At 39.3% G+C, this 19787-nt stretch overlaps 1 protein-coding gene across 6 annotated transcripts in view; it reads left to right on the top strand.

The window, feature by feature from the left end:
* slc4a7 (solute carrier family 4 member 7) overlaps nucleotides 1-19787 on the top strand; it is a 119615-nt gene that overhangs the window by 74521 nt on the left and 25307 nt on the right. For 5 of the 6 annotated variants that reach the window (XM_033047190.1, XM_033047177.1, XM_033047160.1 and 2 more), the window contains 5 exons: nucleotides 2993-3126; nucleotides 6343-6588; nucleotides 7362-7467; nucleotides 7840-8001; nucleotides 11031-11144. In XM_033047190.1, coding sequence (XP_032903081.1) covers nucleotides 2993-3126; nucleotides 6343-6588; nucleotides 7362-7467; nucleotides 7840-8001; nucleotides 11031-11144 — 762 coding nt within the window. Of the gene's footprint in view, nucleotides 1-2992; nucleotides 3127-4199; nucleotides 4205-6342; nucleotides 6589-7361; nucleotides 7468-7823; nucleotides 8002-11030; nucleotides 11145-19787 lie in introns of all 6 variants that reach the window. The other variant, XM_033047198.1, reaches the window with a different exon arrangement.

The raw sequence follows: 19787 nt of genomic DNA, 5'->3' as shown, positions 1-19787 counted from the left end.
GCAGAAACACATTCAAAAGGCAGCACCAACCAGATAGACTTCAAACTCAAAGCAAACCCAAACTATTTTGCAATATCATGGAGACCTGTAAACTTTTTGACAGCATTAACATCAATCCTTTATTGTGGGATCCTGAAACTTTGGTGAGGAGCAATGGGTTTTATGCTTGGCTAACGAAAGATTCTACATACTTTCTTCTTATGGTTTATAATGAAATTTTCATTAAAACTGACACTCTCTACAACATTTTGCAAACTAAAATTATAGATATTGCTTATTGCATTGAAAGAATCAATGAAACAATACATTCGCTTGAGGATCTGCGCCAATATTTTGATGACATTCATGAAAAGTTTGAAGAATATTGCAAAGAAAATGACCTGACTGAATCAAAATCTCGTTCAAAACGTCCAATTAAAGAAGAGAGAGCACGAATGTTTGATCTGATATTGGTTGATATATTGAAGCATATGGAAGCAAGATACAGCGACTTCAAAAAATTACAATTCATTTCCTTAGTTGATGGGAACAAGTTTCAAAAACTTCCTTGTCAAATTGATCAGGAGGCAATAGAAAGTTTAGAAAGAAACTACGGTAACTTCTTTGATGTCATAAGACTGAAAGTGGATCTAGCTGGAATTTACAATGCACAAGTGTTTCGGGATAAATCATTTAAAGATTTACTTGTTTTTATATTTCAAAATGGACTGGAATAAACGTTCCCTGAAGCCGTGAAGCTGCTACACCTAATTAAACAATTCCTGCTACAACAATTTCTGTTGAGAGATCATTTTCAGCTTTGAAAAGAATTAAAAGCTTCATCAGGAATACAATGTCCAATGAAAGGCTTTCATCACTTGCTTTAATTTCTATTGAAAAGGAAAGATTTACTCAGATGGAGCAAAGTCCCACTGCTAATTTCTATGAAAAAGTTATGGATAATTTTGCTGCAAACAAAGAGAGAAGAATGGATTTCGTGTACACATAACATGGTAAGTAAATGTATTTGAGCTATATGTTTTTAAATACATTATTAAGAGATAGGACCTATTGAAGACAAATTACTTGATAAAAGTCGAGAGAACAATGTGCGCATGCGCGGTTTCCACGATTTAAAAAAAAAAGCCGAATGACAGTTCACTGGGGAGGGAACAATGTGCGCATGCGCAGTTTCTCAAGATTTTTTTTATAAAGCCGACTGACAGTTCACTGGGGAGAGAATAATCTGCGCGTGCGCAGTTTTCAAGATTTTTAAAAGCCACTGCCTACCCTGGCTGATTACTCACGGCACGTGCCTGCGACTATGATAGATCTCTTTGACACTGGGGAGGTCAAAGCCGGTGATGGACTGGGCAGTGGTCACAACTTTTTGTAGTCTTTTTCGCTCCTGGACGTTCAAGTTGCCAAACCAGGCCGCGATGCAACCAGTCAGAATGCTCCCTACTGTGCACCTGTAGAAGTTCAGGAGAATCTGCTTCGACATGCCGAATCTCCGTAATCTTCTCAGGAAATAGAGTCGCTGATGTGCTTTCTTTACAATTGCAACGGTGTGCTGGGTCCAGTAAAGATCATCTGATATATGTACGCCCGGGAATTTGAAGTTATTGACCCTTTCCACCATATAAACAGGATTGCGGGTCCTCATCCTTCCCCTACTAAAGTCCACAATCAGTTCCTTGGTCTTACTGATGTTGCGAGCCAGGTTATTGTGCTGGCACCATTTGGTCAGTCGGTCTATCTCACTTCTATACTCTGACTCGTCCCCATCTGATTTGTCCAACCACAGTGGTGTCATCGGCGAACTTGATGATGGAGTTCGCACTATGACTGGCTACGCAGTCATGGGTATAGAGTGAGTAAAGCAGGGGGGTAAGCACGCAGCCTTGAGGTGCTCCCGTATTAATTGTTACTGAGGATGAAATGGTTCCTCCAATTCGAACAGACTGTAGTCTGTGGATGAAGAACTCGAGGAACCAATTGCAGAGGGATGCGCAGAGGCCCAGTTCCGTGAGCTTTGTAACCAGCTTGGAAAGGATGATGGTATTAAATGCCAAGCTGTAGTCTATAAACAACAGCCTGACGTAGATGTTTTTATTGTCCAAGTGGTCCAGGTCGGAGCGGAGAGCCAGTAAAATTGCATCTACCATTGACCTGGTGTGGAGGTATGCGAATTGTAGTTGGTCGAGGTTCTTGTCGAGGTAGGAGTTGATGTGCACCATAACCAACCTCTCAAAGCACTTCATCACCACAGACGTTAGTGCCACTGGTCGATAGTCATTGAGGCACATCACCTTACTCTTCTTGGGCACCGGTATTATTGATGCCCTCTTAAAGCAGGTGGGAACCTCAGACCTCAGAAGTGAGAGGTTGAAAATGTCTGCAAAAACTCCTGCCAGTTGGTCTGCACAGGTCTTGATTTGGGCACCATATCTGAGGAAGGAGACTGTCCAGAGGAGGTTTACAAGAATGATCCCAGGAATGAGTGGGTTAACATATGATGAGCATTTGATGGCACTGGGCCTGTACCCGCTGGAGTTTAGAAGAACGAGGGTGGGGACCTCATTGAAACAACCGAATAGTGAAAGGCTTGGATAGAGTGGATGTGGAGAGGATGTTTCCACTTGTCAGAGAGTCTAGAACTGGAGGTCATAGTCTCAGAATTAAAGGATGTTCCTTTAGGAAAGAGATGAGGAATTTATTTCGTCAGAGTTTGGTGAATCTGTGGAATTCTTTTCCATAGAAGTCTATGGAGCCTAAGTCAATGGATATTTTAAAGACACAGATAGATCTTTGTGTAGTACAGGAGTCAGGGATTATTGGTGGAAGGCAGGAGAATGGGGTTAGGAGGGAGAGATAGATCAGCCATGATTGAATGGCGGAGCAGACTTGATGGGCCGAATGGCCTAATTCTGCTCTTATCACATGACCTTATGACAATAATATAAACCTTCTTCACAATCTTTGCTCTGTTTGTTTTATTCTGCCCATGTAGAGTGCCATGGAATCTCTCTTTGGAGCTTCAATGACTGGAATTGTTTACTCCTTGTTTGCTGGACAGCCGCTTACCATTTTGGGAAGTACAGGACCTGTGTTGGTTTTTGAAAAAATATTATTCCAATTCTGCAAGTAAGTTTAAAAAAATATTTTACTATTTCCAATAAAACACTTTCACCGTGTCACAATGAGGATAACTTTTATTTTGCATGTATGTCTGCTTGTTAGTATCCCTGCCAGAATTGAAATTTGCATTTTAATGTATAAGCAACACTTTGGTAGGTAAGGAAAAATATGTAGTTGAAAAGGTAACACTCTGGACTAAGCTATGGGGTTGAAAAGATAGCCACTCTAGACTAAGCTAGACATCGTCCCACTTCAGAAACTCAGACACAAGAAATAAAGGTGACACTCTTGACACAGTCAGAGATACCACCTTCCAAATGAGATGTTAAAAACAGGCTTGATGGTGTTCTCAGCCGAATGTGAAATATTACAAGGAAAGCAGTGAAGTCATTTCTCCTGTTCTGAACATTTATTATTCCTTTAACAATTTGGTTATTTTTATGTTGCTGTTTGGGATTTTTGCTGCATCCTGACTTAGTGGTAGCTGCTCCTACATTACTTGATTGATCACTCTTCAAAATTATTTCTAAGCTTTGAAATTTTCTGTGATTATGAAAGATCTTGTATGAATGAATATTTATTTTATTTCTGAGAACAGTGAGTTAAATCAAAATATATTGCTTGGTGAACTTGTAACATTTAATTAGATTTTGCGAAAAAACAATTACTCAGTACTTAAACCTTCAACATGTTGGCGATTCACTTTTCCAAAATGCTCAGTGAATAGCCAAATCACCAATATTCCATCAATGGAGAACTGTCAAAAACAACTTCTCTTCCTTGTACCTATATCAAATATACTCAGCCGGCACGTCCTTATAGTTAGATGTTATTGCTTTCCTGACATTTGGCAAATTAAAGTTTCAGCTTTAATTTTAACTTGAAAATATGCATTTCATTATACCCATGAAGTGATCCACTTGAGCTCCTCGTTAAAGGTTGATATTTCCTTCCACAGTCACATTATAATCACTGGCAAATTTATATTTACTTTTCATCATGCCCAATATGTTGAAAGTTGCATTGAGACCAAGTAGTCTTAACTTTGCAAGTAGTTCTTTGCCATTTATATCTGGTAGCAGACTCATTAGAGCAGAAAGTATAATATTACTAGCAAGGAAGGAAGATGGAAATGGTAGCATCATAAATTAATGTTGATCATTGATTTAATTGATCAGCCATGATCATATTGAATGGCGGTGCAGGCTCGAAGGGCCGAATGGCCTACTCCTGCACCTATTTTCTATGTTTCTATCATCGGTACACCTTGCTATTAACCCTAACCCTAAAGCATCAATTATTGAGTTTGAAATCTTATCATTTTGATGTCTTTCACCCATGCTTTTAAGTCATTTGGTTCTCCATTTTCAATCCTTTTCTCTGAGAAGCACAGAAAATTCATATTTTTAACAGAGCTTCTGGGTATTGCAAAAATAGGGGGCATTGCATAACTATCTTTAGAGATGGCTAAAATTATGTTAGTATTTAAAGTTTCCATTAGGAGCTAGAGTTCATCTCGAATTCTGGGTAGGTTGTAGTAATTGCTTTCTGAACAGGAACTATCCTTCAACAGAAGCCTTACAATAAGAAAAAGGTGCACCATGAGTCCTTCCAAATCTATGATAAACTTTATTTGCATCACTCTAGCAGATGATGAAGGTATTCTAAAAATGCCACAACGATGCTAGCCAAATTAAATGACTGTTTTTTGGGAGTTAGAAGCTTAATTTCCCACGCTGGATTCCTAGACTCTAATCTGCTCGTGTGGCCACATTTTTGAACTTACATAGATACATAGAAAATAGGTGCAGGAGTAGGCCATTCGGCCCTTCGAGCCTGCACCGCCATTCAATATGATCATGGCTGATCATCCAACTCAGTATCCCGTACCTGCCTTCTCTCCATACCTCCTGATCCCTTTAGCCACAAGGGCCACATCTAACTCCCTCTTAAATATAGCCAATGAACTGGCCTCAACTACCCTCTGTGGCAGAGAGTTCCAGAGATTCACCACTCTCTGTGTGAAAAAGTTTCTTCTCATCTCGGTCCTAAAGGATTTCCCCCTTATCCTTAAGCTGTGACCCCTTGTCCTGGACTTCCCCAACATCGGGAACAATCTTCCTGCATCTAGCCTGTCCAACCCCATAAGAATTTTGTACGTTTCTATAAGATCCCCTCTCAATCTCCTAAATTCTAGCGAGTAATAGCCAAGTCTATCCAGTCTTTCTTCATAAGACAGTCCAGACATCTGGTGAACCTTCTCTGCACTCCCTCTATGGCTATAATGTCCTTTCCTTCCTCAGATTTGGAGACCAAAACTGTACGCAATACTCCAGGTGTGGTCTCACCAAGACCCTGTACAACTGCAGTAGAACCTCCCTGCTCCTATACTCAAATCCTTTTGCTATGAAAGCTAACATACCATTCGCTTTCTTCACTGCCTGCTGCACCTGCATGCCTACTTTCAATGACTGGTGTACCATGACACCCAGATCTCACTGCATCTCCCCTTTTCCTAATCGGCCACCATTTAGATAATAGTCTGCTTTCCTGTTTTTGCCACCAAAGTGGATAACCTCACATTTATCCACATTATACTGCATCTGCCAAACATTTGCCCACTCACCCAGCCTATCCAAGTCACCTTGCAGTCTCCTAGCATCCTCCTCACAGCTAACACTGCCCCCCAGCTTAGTGTCATCCGCAAACTTGGAGATGTTGCCTTCAATTCCCTCATCCAGATCATTAATATAAATTGTAAATAGCTGGGGTCCCAGCACTGAGCCTTGCGGTACCCCACTAGTCACTGCCTGCCATTGTGAAAAGGACCCGTTTACTCCTACTCTTTGCTTCCTGTTTGCCAGCCAGTTCTTGAATTTCATATGCTCCTAAAAGATATAGTTCCTTCAGAAGCCAAGGATGTTTTTGAGAATTCTGTAGGTTCCTTTTCTCAGAAGCAAAATTATTTGGGTGGGCCAAATTTCAACTAGTGCAGAAAGGAATATTTGGAAATTACTGCGTGAACTAAAGTTGTACGAGATGTTCATGCCTTGGCTTGCTGAATATCAGAAAGCATCAATCTTAAGTAATGAAGAAACTGGTTCCATCATTTGTAGTGATTGCAGATCACATATGGCTATTGTTAGACAGGATACACATGGAATTTGTATTTTATCATCAATTATATGCTGAAAATATGACTATTACCTTTTCTTCCAACAGGAAATATGAGCTTTCATATCTCTCGCTCCGTGCCAGCATCGGACTATGGACTGCATTTCTATGTATAGCATTGGTTGCCACTGATTCGAGTAGCCTAGTTTGCTACATAACTCGCTTCACAGAAGAGGCTTTTGCTGCTCTTATTTGCATGATATTCATTTATGAAGCATTGGAGAAACTCTTTGACTTGGGAGAGAAATACCCATATAACATGAAGTCTAATCTGGAGGCACTTACTCATTACTCGTAAGCAGAAACATTTGACATTTTTCTTTGATGTAATTTTGACATATATTCTGTGACTATGCACATTAACTGTATGAGGGAGGGAGAATAATTGTGCATGAGCCTTGAGCCAGACTAAGGGCAATGAAATAAAAATAGAAAATCTGGGATGATTCATGTGGTAACGTGATATGTGGTTAATGTTTCAGGTTGAAGACCCTTCGACAGAGCTATGGCATATAGATGGCCCTATGCTTTGAGTTGCAAGGGAGAGAGTTGGGTACAGAGGGCTTGGGTCTATGCCTTGAGTCAAAGGAGGTAAAGTGGGTCAGGCCTATGCTTTGAGTCTGGGTCATGCGGGAGAGATATCACAAAGAGATATGCGACTCACTGTCATGATCTAGCAGCTTGAAGAGAAATGCATTTCTTTGTTTTATGCTGCATTGACCTAGGTTGATGAAAGTATGGAGAAAGGTTCTGACATAGGAAAACATTTCCTGCAATCTACCCTTTCTGTACCCCTCATAATTCCATCCCCCTCGGTCATGTCTCTTTTTAACTTCCACTGCTCCAGGAAAAACAGACATTGTCTCTCCAATCTTTCATTATTGTTGAAACTGTCCATCCCAAGCAGCATCCTGTAAGTCTTCCCTGCTTCCTGTAAGTCTTCCCTGCTCCCTCTCCAGCACTAATGTGAGGGGACCAGAACAGCAAGCAGGAGTTTAGCTGAGATCTGACCAATGTTTTCAGTAATGTTTTTAATTTTATTTTTTGGGGTAAAAATACTTTCTTAGGTGTGGCTGTGCTGAACCATCTAATCCTACCAATAAAACGCTAGAAATGTGGACCCAAAAGAATGTTTCTGCAGATAACATTTCATGGAGGAATCTCACAGTTTCCGTGAGTACAGGGTTTGGCTATCATTATTCATCGATTGGTTGTATTTAAAACTATGTTTTGAAATTTGAATATTCCAATTATTAAATTACTCCAATTGTCAATAAAGCCCATCAACAGAATGAGACAAGCAAGGGTCTCGACCCGAAACATCACCCATTCCATCACCCATTTCAGAGATGCTGCCTGTCCCGCTGAGTTACTCCAGCATTTTATGTCTACCTTCAAGCAAATTGCATGTTTGAATGAGTTTTCAAAATAATCTTTGCAATGAACAGTTTAATTTGATTAAATATGTATCTTGCTTTACTGAAAGTTGTGAATGATTTAACTTTTTTTTCACAATTAATTACGTTTATGTGTGCTCTTCCTCAGGAATGCCATGCATATGATGGGATGTTTGTTGGTTCAGCCTGCGGTCAACATGGGCCCTACGTTCCTGATGTTCTCTTCTGGTCAATCATTTTATTCTTTTCAACATTTTTTCTTTGTTCCTACCTGAAACAATTCAAAACTAAACGTTATTTCCCAACAAAGGTAAAGTATGGAATGATTTTTTAAACTTTAGGAAACTTTATCTGCTTTAAAAAATGGAATCCATCTTTCCCAAATCCCAGAGTAAAATGGCGATATTCCACATCCAATGTTGCATTAAACCCATAGGTTCAGGTTCAGGTTTGCCTTACCTGGTTCTATATCCTGTGCTTTATTTAAAATCTTTGTGGTCCTGTTTCCCATGCTCCTTCTTAAACTCACTGGGTCCTATCCCTGTGAACCTTTTACACTCTCAGGGACCTCATTCCCACACTCCCATAGAACATAACTGGGCCCTTTGGCCCACCACATCCGTACTGACCTTTTTGGTTATCTAAACTGATTCTAGTTGCTCATTTAGTCATCTAAATAACTTTTTTTAAATAGCAACAGATTCATAAATCTTTATAAATAAAGATGCTGGAATTTCAGAGCTTTACTGTACTACTGCCTCTATAATATGGTGTGTACCCACACTGTGCCTCTTGAGACCTTCATCCGTACTGTCTTTCACACAGAGGATGGTGGGTATATGGAACAAGCTGCCAGAGGAGGTAGTTGAGGCAGGTACTATAGCAACATTTAAAATACTTTTGGGTAGGTCCATGGACAGGAAAGGTTTAGAGGGGTATGGGCCAAACGCGGACAGGTGGGATAACGTAGATTGGGCATCTGGTTTGGCATGGGCAAGTTGGGCCAAAGAGCCGGTTTCCATGCTGTATGACTCTATGATGGTTCCTGTCAATTGATGTGTCACTGGACTGCTAATGTAATCATACATTGGCATGCATCTGGTGCTGTTGACTTCCTTTTTGTTCTTAGATCATCGAAAGGGAAGTATAATCAGCCATGATATTCTTCCGATTTAAATCGGAATTACGATTTTTTTTGTTTTCCAATTTTTCAATTTTTTGTGCCAGATTATTTGGCGGCCAACAAACCGCTGTCTCTAAGGGGGTTGCGTCCAAATCACCGACCAGCTTCCCTTAAAATTCCCGTCCAATCAACAAATCAGCCTCCTGCCGTCCAATCAGCCGCTGTATCCAAGGGCGTTGTGTCCAATCGCATAATGCGCCGGTTACTCTGTGGCCAATCAGACGCAGTCTCCGAGGGGCATTGCGGCCAATCACCGACCAGCTTCCCATACTGAAGCAAGATGGCTGCAGCCAAAATCACTTTTTCTGTGCTGTTTGCACACAGTGCTAGGCAAAGAGACATTTCAGGTAACATTTTTTGTAAAGATTCTTTTAGCTGTATGAAGTCATTTATTTCATGAAATATTTATCTTTTTGGGGTTATTTTACTGGTTATGTGTTAGAAAAATATCTAAGCTTCTGTTATGTAAACTACCAGCAGAAACCTTGGGAATCACTTTCAATTTATTGAAAATGCAGGAGCCCCCTGAACCCCCACTGGGGTAGCCGAACCGGCCTCCTGGACCTCCGGCCAATACTTCCTACTTTTTTTCTGGAGGTGAATATCATGCCTGTATAATTTACTGAGGTGTATTAAGTATAATGGTGGAGGAAGGTTGTTATAGAAAGTAATAATTTTACTTATCAATCTGGACAATGATGTTGGGAATGGGAATCTCTACCCAAAATTTCCATGCAGGGAAGGATCAGAGAGAAATGATCAGATTGTTGCCTCGCTGGCTATGGGCATTATTAATTGCTTTAAAAAGCTGTGAAAGGGACACCTAACAATAACATGATTATTTTGAATGAATATGGATGGCAAATCTGTTTATTTTGTGATGTAGAATAGATATTGCGAAATAATGTATTTGGTATGTTTGGGCATTCAGTGTCATATGCGGTATTTTTGCTGCAAAATGTAGGCCCAGCATCTAGAATATTGTATACACGTCTTGTCTCCTTACCCAAGGAAGTATATTTGAGCGAGTAGAATGAACATAATTGTGTTGATTCTGGAATGACAGGTTGCTTTTTGAGAAGAATTTAAGCAGAATAGCTCTTCATGCTTCAATGTTTAATAGAATGTGGTTAATTTGTTAAAGGGGCTTGATAGGGTAAATGCAGAGTCAAAGCCGCCACAGCCAGACATAAAAACAACTTTTTTCCACAAGCAGTAGCTCTACTCGACAGCCAAAAGTCTGTAGCCTCCTTTTATTCTGGTATTTTATTTAATTCTTCACATGTTTAAATTACAATGTTTTATCTTTAATTGTCTACTGTATATCGTGTTGTTACTTACGAGCTAAGCACCAAGGCAAATTCCTTGTATGTATACATACATGGCTAATAAAATGTATTCAATTCAATTCAGAGTTGATGTTTCCCCTGGATGGAATATCTAGAGTTAGGAAATTCCTTCATCCATAATCTTTGGAATTCATTACTGGGAAAATCAGATACATTTTTAGATATTATAGGAATTGAAGGTAAAATTGGTACAAGATGTAAAAGGTCAGACCAGATATTATTTAATGGCAATGCAGCTCCGCTCCTGCCTTTTCTCCTCTTCTAATGGTAATTATCTGGAATTTATGGGTTTTGGAGGAGTGCTAACGGCTTCAGGTGCAGTGTAAATAAGGCCTGGGCTCTGTCCGTCTATTTATTTATTTATTTATTTATTCTACTAGGGCTGGTGGTGTACTTCAAATACTAATTAACTTGCATATCCTGCCCACGATATTAAATGGTCAGGTGCCGCCTTGCCATTTGGGAAATTTGTACAGTGCAATGGAATTTTTTGGTCAAGGTACATCTTTCCTGAACGTAGGACGTCAGCAGTGTTAATGTGCGGGGATCGCTGGTCGATCCGGACTCAGTGGGCCGAAGGGCCTGTTTCCGCGCTGTGTCTCTAAACTAAACTAAACAGTAGCTTGTTTAATATTGTGCCACCTTTTCGGTAAAAAAAACCTTGCTATAAATGAGACACAATTGCCCTCATCACCATATTTTAGTTAGCCAGCATTGTGTTACTGCTAATGTTGTGACCTTTTGGCTGTGGAGTTATTTTTTAAGAAAAGCATTGTATTTAACAAATTTTGTTCTTTACCATTGCAGGTGAGAGCCATCATCAGTGATTTTGCTGTGTTTCTTACCATTCTTACTATGGCATTGATTGATTTTCTTGTTGGCGTACCTTCACCAAAACTTGCAGTACCAGACCGGTTTGAGGTAACAGCTTTGTTTTCTCATTATCACCAGACTATTTTAAAATAACTAGTTTGATTAACTCATAGTTTATGTTAGAACATGCTTAAATCCACTTCCAAAAAAATGTGTGAAGTATGACTTTTTAAATCATGTTTACAATCATGATAACTTGAGTACTTGTGAAGATTTTATTTTGAAATATTGCCATTGGTTTTATTTTGGAATAAACCCTGCTTCAGAAGTTAATTTACTTATGGTTTACTTTTAACAAGGTGCAAAATAATTAATGCAATCCTATTTCAATCTTTTTTTGCCCTGAAAAGAAATTGGCTCATATAAACCTGAGCCTTTACTGCATTTATATATCTGGAGTTTTAGTTTTGATTGCACTAATTAACACAATGTGAAACCCAGAACCAAGAACAAATTGTGTCCTCTAGTGAGTGCACGTTATAAATATAAATATCAAATGAATTAAATCATTTGCCTTCATGGTACTTAATGTTCTCAATATCCAGTCAGAATAATATTACAGTATGGAGTAAAGGATTGTGCTTGTATGCAAAACACCAAAGTGCTTCTGGGTGGCATCAAGACTAATTGGGGGCATCAAGACTTCAGGGTATTCTGGGTGGCATCAAGACTTCAGAGGGGTGAACCCCCGAAAAGCACCTGGTCCTGATGGTTTACCCGGTCGTGTTCTTGAGTTAAGACTTCCTAGATTAAGGTGGATTAAGGTGGATAGAAATTCTCATTGGATTGATGTCCGGGTGCAACGGGGAGCTGGGGGAGTCAAGAAGGCTACTCCAAAAAAAGCCACCCTAATAGTAAAATGCATGATATAAAGGTGAAGACTGGGGGTGATGGAGTAACCTTCTGCAGTTGGAATGTAAAAGGAATTAATGAACCAATTAAAAGGGGAAAGGTGTTAGCTCAGTTGAACAGATAGAAGACAGATGTCATTTTCCTTCAAGAGACTCATCTTAAAAAAGATGCTCAACATAGATTAACAGCTAAATGGATTTCTAAGGTGTATCATTCTACATTTATTCATAAATCTAGAGGAGTTGCAATAATTATTCGCAAAGGTATACCTTTCATACAAAGTTCTATTATAGAGGATAAAGAAGGCAGATATGTAATAATTACAGGGGAATTATATTCAAAAAAGGTAATTTTAATGAATATATATGCCCCTAATTTTGATAATCCATTATTTTTTAAGAAAATATTTAATAATATTCCTATATCCACTCAACACAATTTAATAATTGGAGGTGATTTAAATTGTACTTTAGATAACTATCTAGATAGATCATCTGCAAAAAGGAAAGCTGCCTCGAAATCAAGTAAATTCATAAATGCTTTTATCAATACATCTAATGTTAAAGACATCTGGAGGTTAGATAATCCATCCGGACGAGAATATTCTTTTTTCTCGCCCGTACATGGAACCTATTCGAGGATAGATTATTTTTTAATAGATTCTAAATTACTTCCTTTTACGTATGATGCAAAATATCATAATATTATCATCTCGGATCATGCGCCATTAACATTTAAGATAAAATTAAAAGATATATCTAATAAAACTACTACCTGGAGATTTAACCCTCAGATATTAAAGGACAATGACTGTTGTAAATATGTGATGGATCAGATTAAATTATTTTTTGAAACTAATGATAATCCTGAAACTTCTCCATCACTATTTTGGGACACATTTAAGGCATTCATGCGTGGCGCAATAATATCCGCACAAGCACATCTCAATAAAGAAAATCGAAAAATAGAACAAAATTTAGAAAATGAGATAAAACGTCTAGATAATGAAAATATAAAACAGCCTTCCAAAGAGTTAAGTAATAAAATTGCATCAGTAAAATATAGATTAAATAAAATATATTCTAATCAAGTGATTAAACTTTTTCAACAAACTAAGCAACTGTATTTTGAATTTGGAGATAAGCCACAAAATTTACTAGCACGACAGCTTAGAAAATTAGAAGATGAGAAGATGATACACGGAATTAGATCTGAGTATGGAAATATATTAATTACTCCAAAAGATATTAATGATAGATTTTTACAATATTATAAAAATCTTTATTCGTCAAAACTAACAGGACAAACAGATAGTATGGAAATATTTTTACAAGAATGTCAAATCAATAGCTTAGATCAGGAAGGTAGAGAATTGTTAAATGCTGAAATAACAGTAAAAGACATTATAGAATCAATTAGTTCGCTAAAGAACGGAAAAGCAGCGGGCCCAGATGGCCTGAGTGCAGAATTTTATAAAAAATTTCAAGATCTGATTTCTCCAAGATTACAAATAATGTATAGATATGCATATGACCAAGGAAAATTACCAGAATCTCTAAATGAATCCACAATTACACTCATCCCTAAAGTAGATAAGGATTTGGAAGATCCTGGATCATATAGAGCGTTTGCCCTTTTAAATACAGACCAAAAAATATTAACTAAGGTCTTATCTAGGAGATTAAGTTTAGTGATCTCTAAATTAATACATTATGATCAAACAGGTTTTATCCCAAAACGTTACTCATCCCATAATCTCAGACGTTTGTTTAATATTATATATTCAAAAAGAATACGAGATACGGAACTAGCGGTTATATCACTAGATGCAGAAAAAGCGTTTGATCAGGTGGAATGGATGTATTTATTTAATATAATGGAAAAGTTTCAATTGGGGGATAGATTTTGTAAATGGGTAAGAATTTTATACTCGAATCCTATGGCAAGAATTTTGACTAACCAAATTTTATCAGCCAAATTCAAACTCTCTAGGGGATGCAGACAGGGATGTCCGTTATCACCCTTATTGTTCGCATTGGTGATAGAACCATTGGCGGAAAAAATTAGATCTGAACCTGAAATATATGGCTATAATACTGATACAACAATTAATAAAATTTCTTTATATGCAGATGATGTTTTGATTTATATTACAAAACCGGAAATTAGTATTCCCAACCTGCTAAACATTATAACTAAGTTTGGTGCATTTTCTGGGTATAGGATTAATTGGGATAAAAGCGAGATTATGCCAATAACAGGAATAAATCTAAATACATTACAACAATACCCATTAAAAGTAGTTACAGACAAACTTAAATATTTAGGGATTAACGTAACTAAAACTCATAACTCATTAATAAAATCCAACTATCCTCAACTATTAGATAAACTTAGAAAAAATATTTTATATTGGAAAACACTTCCTATATCCATGATTGGTAGAATAAGTGCCATAAAGATGGTATTTCTACCACAGTTGTTATATTTGTTTCAGGCTATTCCTTTTTTTCTTCCGAAAACTTTTTTTTTTAAAATTGATAATATTGTCAATAGTTTTATTTGGGATTATAAAAATCACAGAATAAATAAAAAACATCTATGCAAAGCTAAGATAAATGGAGGATTAGCACTTCCAAACTTTTTATATTATTTTTGGGCTGTTCAGATTAAGAATATGAATTTCTGGTGGGTAAATATGGATCATGAACCGACATGGTTAAATATAGAAAAGGAAGACTGTCTACCTTTCAATGTAGGTTCGATAATTTTTGCACCAACGGAAGTACAAAAAAAATATTATAAAGACAACCTAATAATATATAATAATAGACGTATTTGGAAACAAATAGTTAAGACTCTACATTTGGATAATCTCTCATTTAGATTACCAATTATGAATAATCCATCGTTTAAACCTGCTATATTAGATGGGGGGTTTAAACAATGGGATGATTTAGGAATTACAAGGATAGAACACCTTTATAGAAAAGGAAAATTTCTTTTATTCCAGGAGTTACAAGATATTTATGGATTGTCTCCACAACATTTGTTTAGGTATTTACAAATTAGAGATTATATTAAATCCAATACACAAGATTATAAAAATAAAGAAGCAGGATTGTTAGACGAACTGTTTAATTTATATCCAAATACAGAAAAATTAATAGCCTATATATATAACATCATTTTGGATAAGGAGAATCCAATAACGGAAGTATATCGTCAAGCATGGGAAAATGAAATGGGATTGGCTATAACAAAAGAAAACTGGGAAGAAAGTCTACAACGAATACACCGGTGTTCATTAAACGCCAGACATATACTGATACAATTTAAAGTATTATATAGGTTACATTATTCGAAAACTAAATTAAATAGTATTTTTCCGAATCTCTCCGCTATTTGTGATAAGTGCAAGAAAGCAGAGGCAAATTTAATACATAGTTTCGTTACATGTCCTAAATTGAATTATTACTGGACAGAAATTTTTTAAGTTATTTCTGAAGTCATCAAAGTTAAATTGGACCCTAACCCAAAGCTAATAATATTTGGAATTCCGGATTTACATCTATCACTTACAGTAAATCAAAGAAATTTCTTTGATTACTGTTTGATAATTGGGAAAAAAATCATATTGAAATTTTGGAAGGGAACATTATCCCCCACAACCAAAATGTGGGCAACAGAGATGATGGAGACGTTACATCTGGAAAGAATTAGATTTGTCCTATTGGACAAGTATAATTCTTTTGAACAGATATGGTCTCCATATATACAGTATTTAGAGAAGTAGCTGTTCTTGGCAACACAGCTCGGCGTGCACCCTGCGGGATTTGGTGAGAATAATTCATTTTTATATTGGAATTAACATATATGTCTTTATTGATACTACCACTTGTAGTAGTGTTATTAATAATACATATTGTGGTTTTTTTTTTCTTTTTTTTTTTTCGTTTCTCTTTTCTTTCTTATATATAATCAAATTATTATTTAATCACTCTCTTAATGATTTATAACTGTTCTATTCTTTCTCTATCATTATTTCTAAAAAAAATAGTAGATAAGTATTACTAGTGTTTTACTTAATGCAAATTGAATTAATTTGATATAAAGTTGTTTGAAGCATTGTAATTGATTACCTTTAATAAAAAAATATATTAAAAAATAAAAAAAGAATAATATTACAGTATGGAGTAAAGGATTGTGCTTGTATGCAAAACACCAAAGTGCTTCTGGGTGGCATCAAGACTAATTGGGGGCATCAAGACTTCAGGGTATTCTGGGTGGCATCAAGACTTCAGAGGGGTGAACCCCCGAAAAGCACCTGGTCCTGATGGTTTACCCGGTCGTGTTCTAAAAACCTGTGCGGACCAACTGGCGGGAGTTTTTACGGACATTTTCAACCTCTCACTTCTGAGTTCTGAGGTCCCCACCTGCTTTAAAAGGGCATCAATTATACCGGTGCCCAAGAAGAGTAAGGTGACGTGCCTCAATGACTATCGACCAGTGGCACTAACGCCGGTGGTGATGAAGTGCTTTGAGAGGTTGATCATGGAGCAAATCAACTCCTACCTCGACAAAAACCTGGACCCACTGCAGTTCGCGTACCGCCACAACAGATCAACGGTGGATGCGATCTCGCTGGCCCTCCACTCCGCACTGGACCACTTGGACAACAAAAACTCATATGTCAGGCTGTTATTCATTGATTACAGCTCGGCATTTAACACAATCATCCCCTCCAAACTGGTTACCAAACTCGCAGAACTGGGTCTCTGCGCATCCCTCTGCAACTGGATCCTCGACTTCCTCATCCACAGACCACAGTCTGTTCGTATTGGTGGAAATGTGTCAGCCTCGATAACAATCAGCACGGGAGCACCTCAAGGCTGCGTGCTCAGCCCCCTGATGTACTCACTCTATACCCATGACTGCGTAGCGAACCACAGTGCGAACTCCATCATCAAGTTCGCTGACGACACCACTATTGTGGGGCGTATCACTGATGGGGATGAGTCAGAATACAGAAGAGAGATCGAGCAACTGTCCATATGGTGCCAGCGCAATAACCTGGCCCTCAGCACCAGCAAAACCAAGGAACTGATTGTGGACTTTGGAAGGAGTAGGAGGGGGACCCACAGCCCCATTTATATCAGCGGGTCGATGGTTGAAAGGGTCAAGAACTTCAAATTCCTGGGCGTGCACATCTCTGAAGATCTTTCCTGGTCTGAGAACACTAACGCAATTATCAAAAAAGCTCATCAGCACCTCTACTTCCTGAGACGATTACGGAGAGTCGGATTGTCAAGGAAGACTCTCTCTAACTTCTACAGGTGCACAGTCGAGAGCATACTGACCAGTTGCATCGTGGCTTGGTTCGGCAATTTGAGCGCCCTGGAGAGGAAAAGACTACAAAAAGTAGTAAACACTGCCCAGTCCATCATCGGCTCTGACCTTCCTTCCATCGAGGGGATTTATCGTAGTCGCTGCCTCAAAAAGGCTGGCAGTATCATCAAATACCCACACCATCCTGGCCATACACTCATCTCCCTGCTACCTTCAGGTAGAAGGTACAGGAGCCTGAAGACTGCAACAACCAGGTTCAGGAATAGCTACTTCCCCACAGCCATCAGGCTATTAAACCTGGCTCGGACAAAACTGTGATTATTAATAACCACTTTCTGTTATTTGCACTTTACCAGTTTATTTATTCATGTGTGTATATATTTATATCATGGTATATGGACACATTTATCTGTTTTGTAGTAAATGCCTACTATTTTCTGTGTGCTTAAGCAAAGCAAGAATTTCATTGTCCTATACAGGGACACATGACAATAAACTCACTTGAACTTGAACTTGAATTGAATCGTGACACATGAATTGATCCTTCCTGATAAGTTGCTTTTGTTTACGAAGTGGATCCATAAAACTCTTGAGTTAAGACTTCCTAGATTCAATCAATATATGAACGCTTTAGAATAATTGAGACAAAGGGTTTTACATTTCATCCTTCTAGAGCAGATTTCTCAGACCATGTGAGCTCCAATTGTAATACTTACAAACTAAATATTATTTACAACCGTCAGGCAGAGCTGCCAAGTAGTAAGGATTTTACGTATTTTGTACGGAAACGCGATAAGAATACGGATGTACGATTTTGCCTGACGGTTGTAAATAAATAAATTTAATATTTAGTTTGTAAGTATTACAACTTTTTAAAAGTCCGTACTTAATGCAAAATCGACCATAGATAATCGTAACAACGAGTCTCTCTCACTCCCTCTCTCTCACCCTCTCGCCTCGGCATTCCCCTAATCATTTGGCATTTTGCAGGGACAGCTGCATCTGCGGTTCCTTCCTGTTGCGGGGGGAGTCCTGGCCGTGGCGGCTCCTGGTGCCGCATGGCCTGCTGAGTTCCTCCGGCACTCTGTGTTTTTTGTTTGGCTCTGGAGTTGAAGGTGGACATGGGCGGCTGGGGTGGCTCAGCGGGACGGGCGGCGGCTCTGGGGAGAGGGAGCGGGTGGCGTTTCGGGTCGAGACCCTTCTTCAGACAATCACGTATTCTCACTGACGAGAGTTCAGTTCAGTCTGGGGAGGGGTCTTGAACGTCGCCCGTTTCTTCTCTCCAGGGTCGCTGCTTGTCCCGCTGAGTTGCTCCAGCTTTTTGTGTCTCTTCAATTTCAGAGTTGAGTGGAAGGCACAGAGTGCCTGGGGGACTGGGCGGCGTCTGTGGAGGGAGTAGATTGGGAGTTGTTTCGGGCCAGGGTGGGGGAGGAGCTGCAGATGCAGTTGTTTTTGCGGGGCGCCCGGTGGTTCCGGAAGAGGGAGGGAGTGGGAGAGAGAGAGAGATGAGGGGGGGAGGTGGGGAGTGGGGAGGGGGGGAGGTGGGGAGTGGGGGTGGGGGGGAAGAGAGCAAGGGACAGAGGTGGAGAGGGAGAGAGAGTGGGGGGAGGGGGCGTTTGATGGAGAGGTTCTGGCCTCTTGGCCCCGGGCACCGTGGTGGATCAACGCTTGAGGGGATGGTCATCCAGATCTACAAATTTGGAGTATAGGTAGATTTGGTCTGCTGTGATTTTTGGAGGACAGTGTGACTTTTTGTGTCCTTGCATTTTTTGGGCGGCAGGATCTTGGGTCAATTTCGCCGGGTTTTGCTTTTCCATTGGCGAGTGGGATGTTGGTGTGACAGGGGGTCGGGCCGATCTCGGTTGTTCCCAACGGTGGAGTTGCTGTCTTACAGCACCAGAGACCTGGGCTCGATCCTGACTAGGTTTGCTGTTGCTGGAGTAACTCAGCGGGACAAGCAGCGACTCTGGAGAGAAGGAAAGGTGACGTTTCGGGTCGAGACCCTTCTTCAGACTGAACTGATCTCTTGTCGGTGAGAGTACTTGTGATTGTGTGAAGAAGGGTCTCGACCCAAAACGTCATCTATCTTCGACCCAAAACGCTGCCAGTCCCACTGAGTTACTCCAGCTTTTTGTGTCTATCTTCAATATCAGAGTTAAATAAAAAAGACAGTGCTGGAGGAACTCAGCGGGCTAGGCTCTGTGGAGGGAATGGATTAGGAGTTGTTTCGGGCCAGGGTCCTTCTTCAATAGGAAGGAACTGAAGATCAGGCATGGTATTCTTCCGAATAAATCGGCATTCCGATTTTTTTGTTTTCCTATTTGTCAATTTTTTGTTGCCCGATTATTTGGTGGCCAATCAACCGCTGTCTCTAAGGGGGTAGCATCCAATCACCGACCAGTTTCCTTTAAAATTCCCTTCCAATCAGCCGCTGTCTCCAAAGGCATTGTGTCCAATCACGTAATGCGTTGGTCACCCGGCGGCCAACCA

The sequence above is a fragment of the Amblyraja radiata genome, chromosome 2 (genome assembly GCF_010909765.2).
Source record: "Amblyraja radiata isolate CabotCenter1 chromosome 2, sAmbRad1.1.pri, whole genome shotgun sequence".
Taxonomy (NCBI): Eukaryota; Metazoa; Chordata; class Chondrichthyes; order Rajiformes; family Rajidae; genus Amblyraja; species Amblyraja radiata.
Note: the sequence above shows the minus strand (reverse complement) of the source record. Positions and strands in the feature narration are given on the sequence as shown.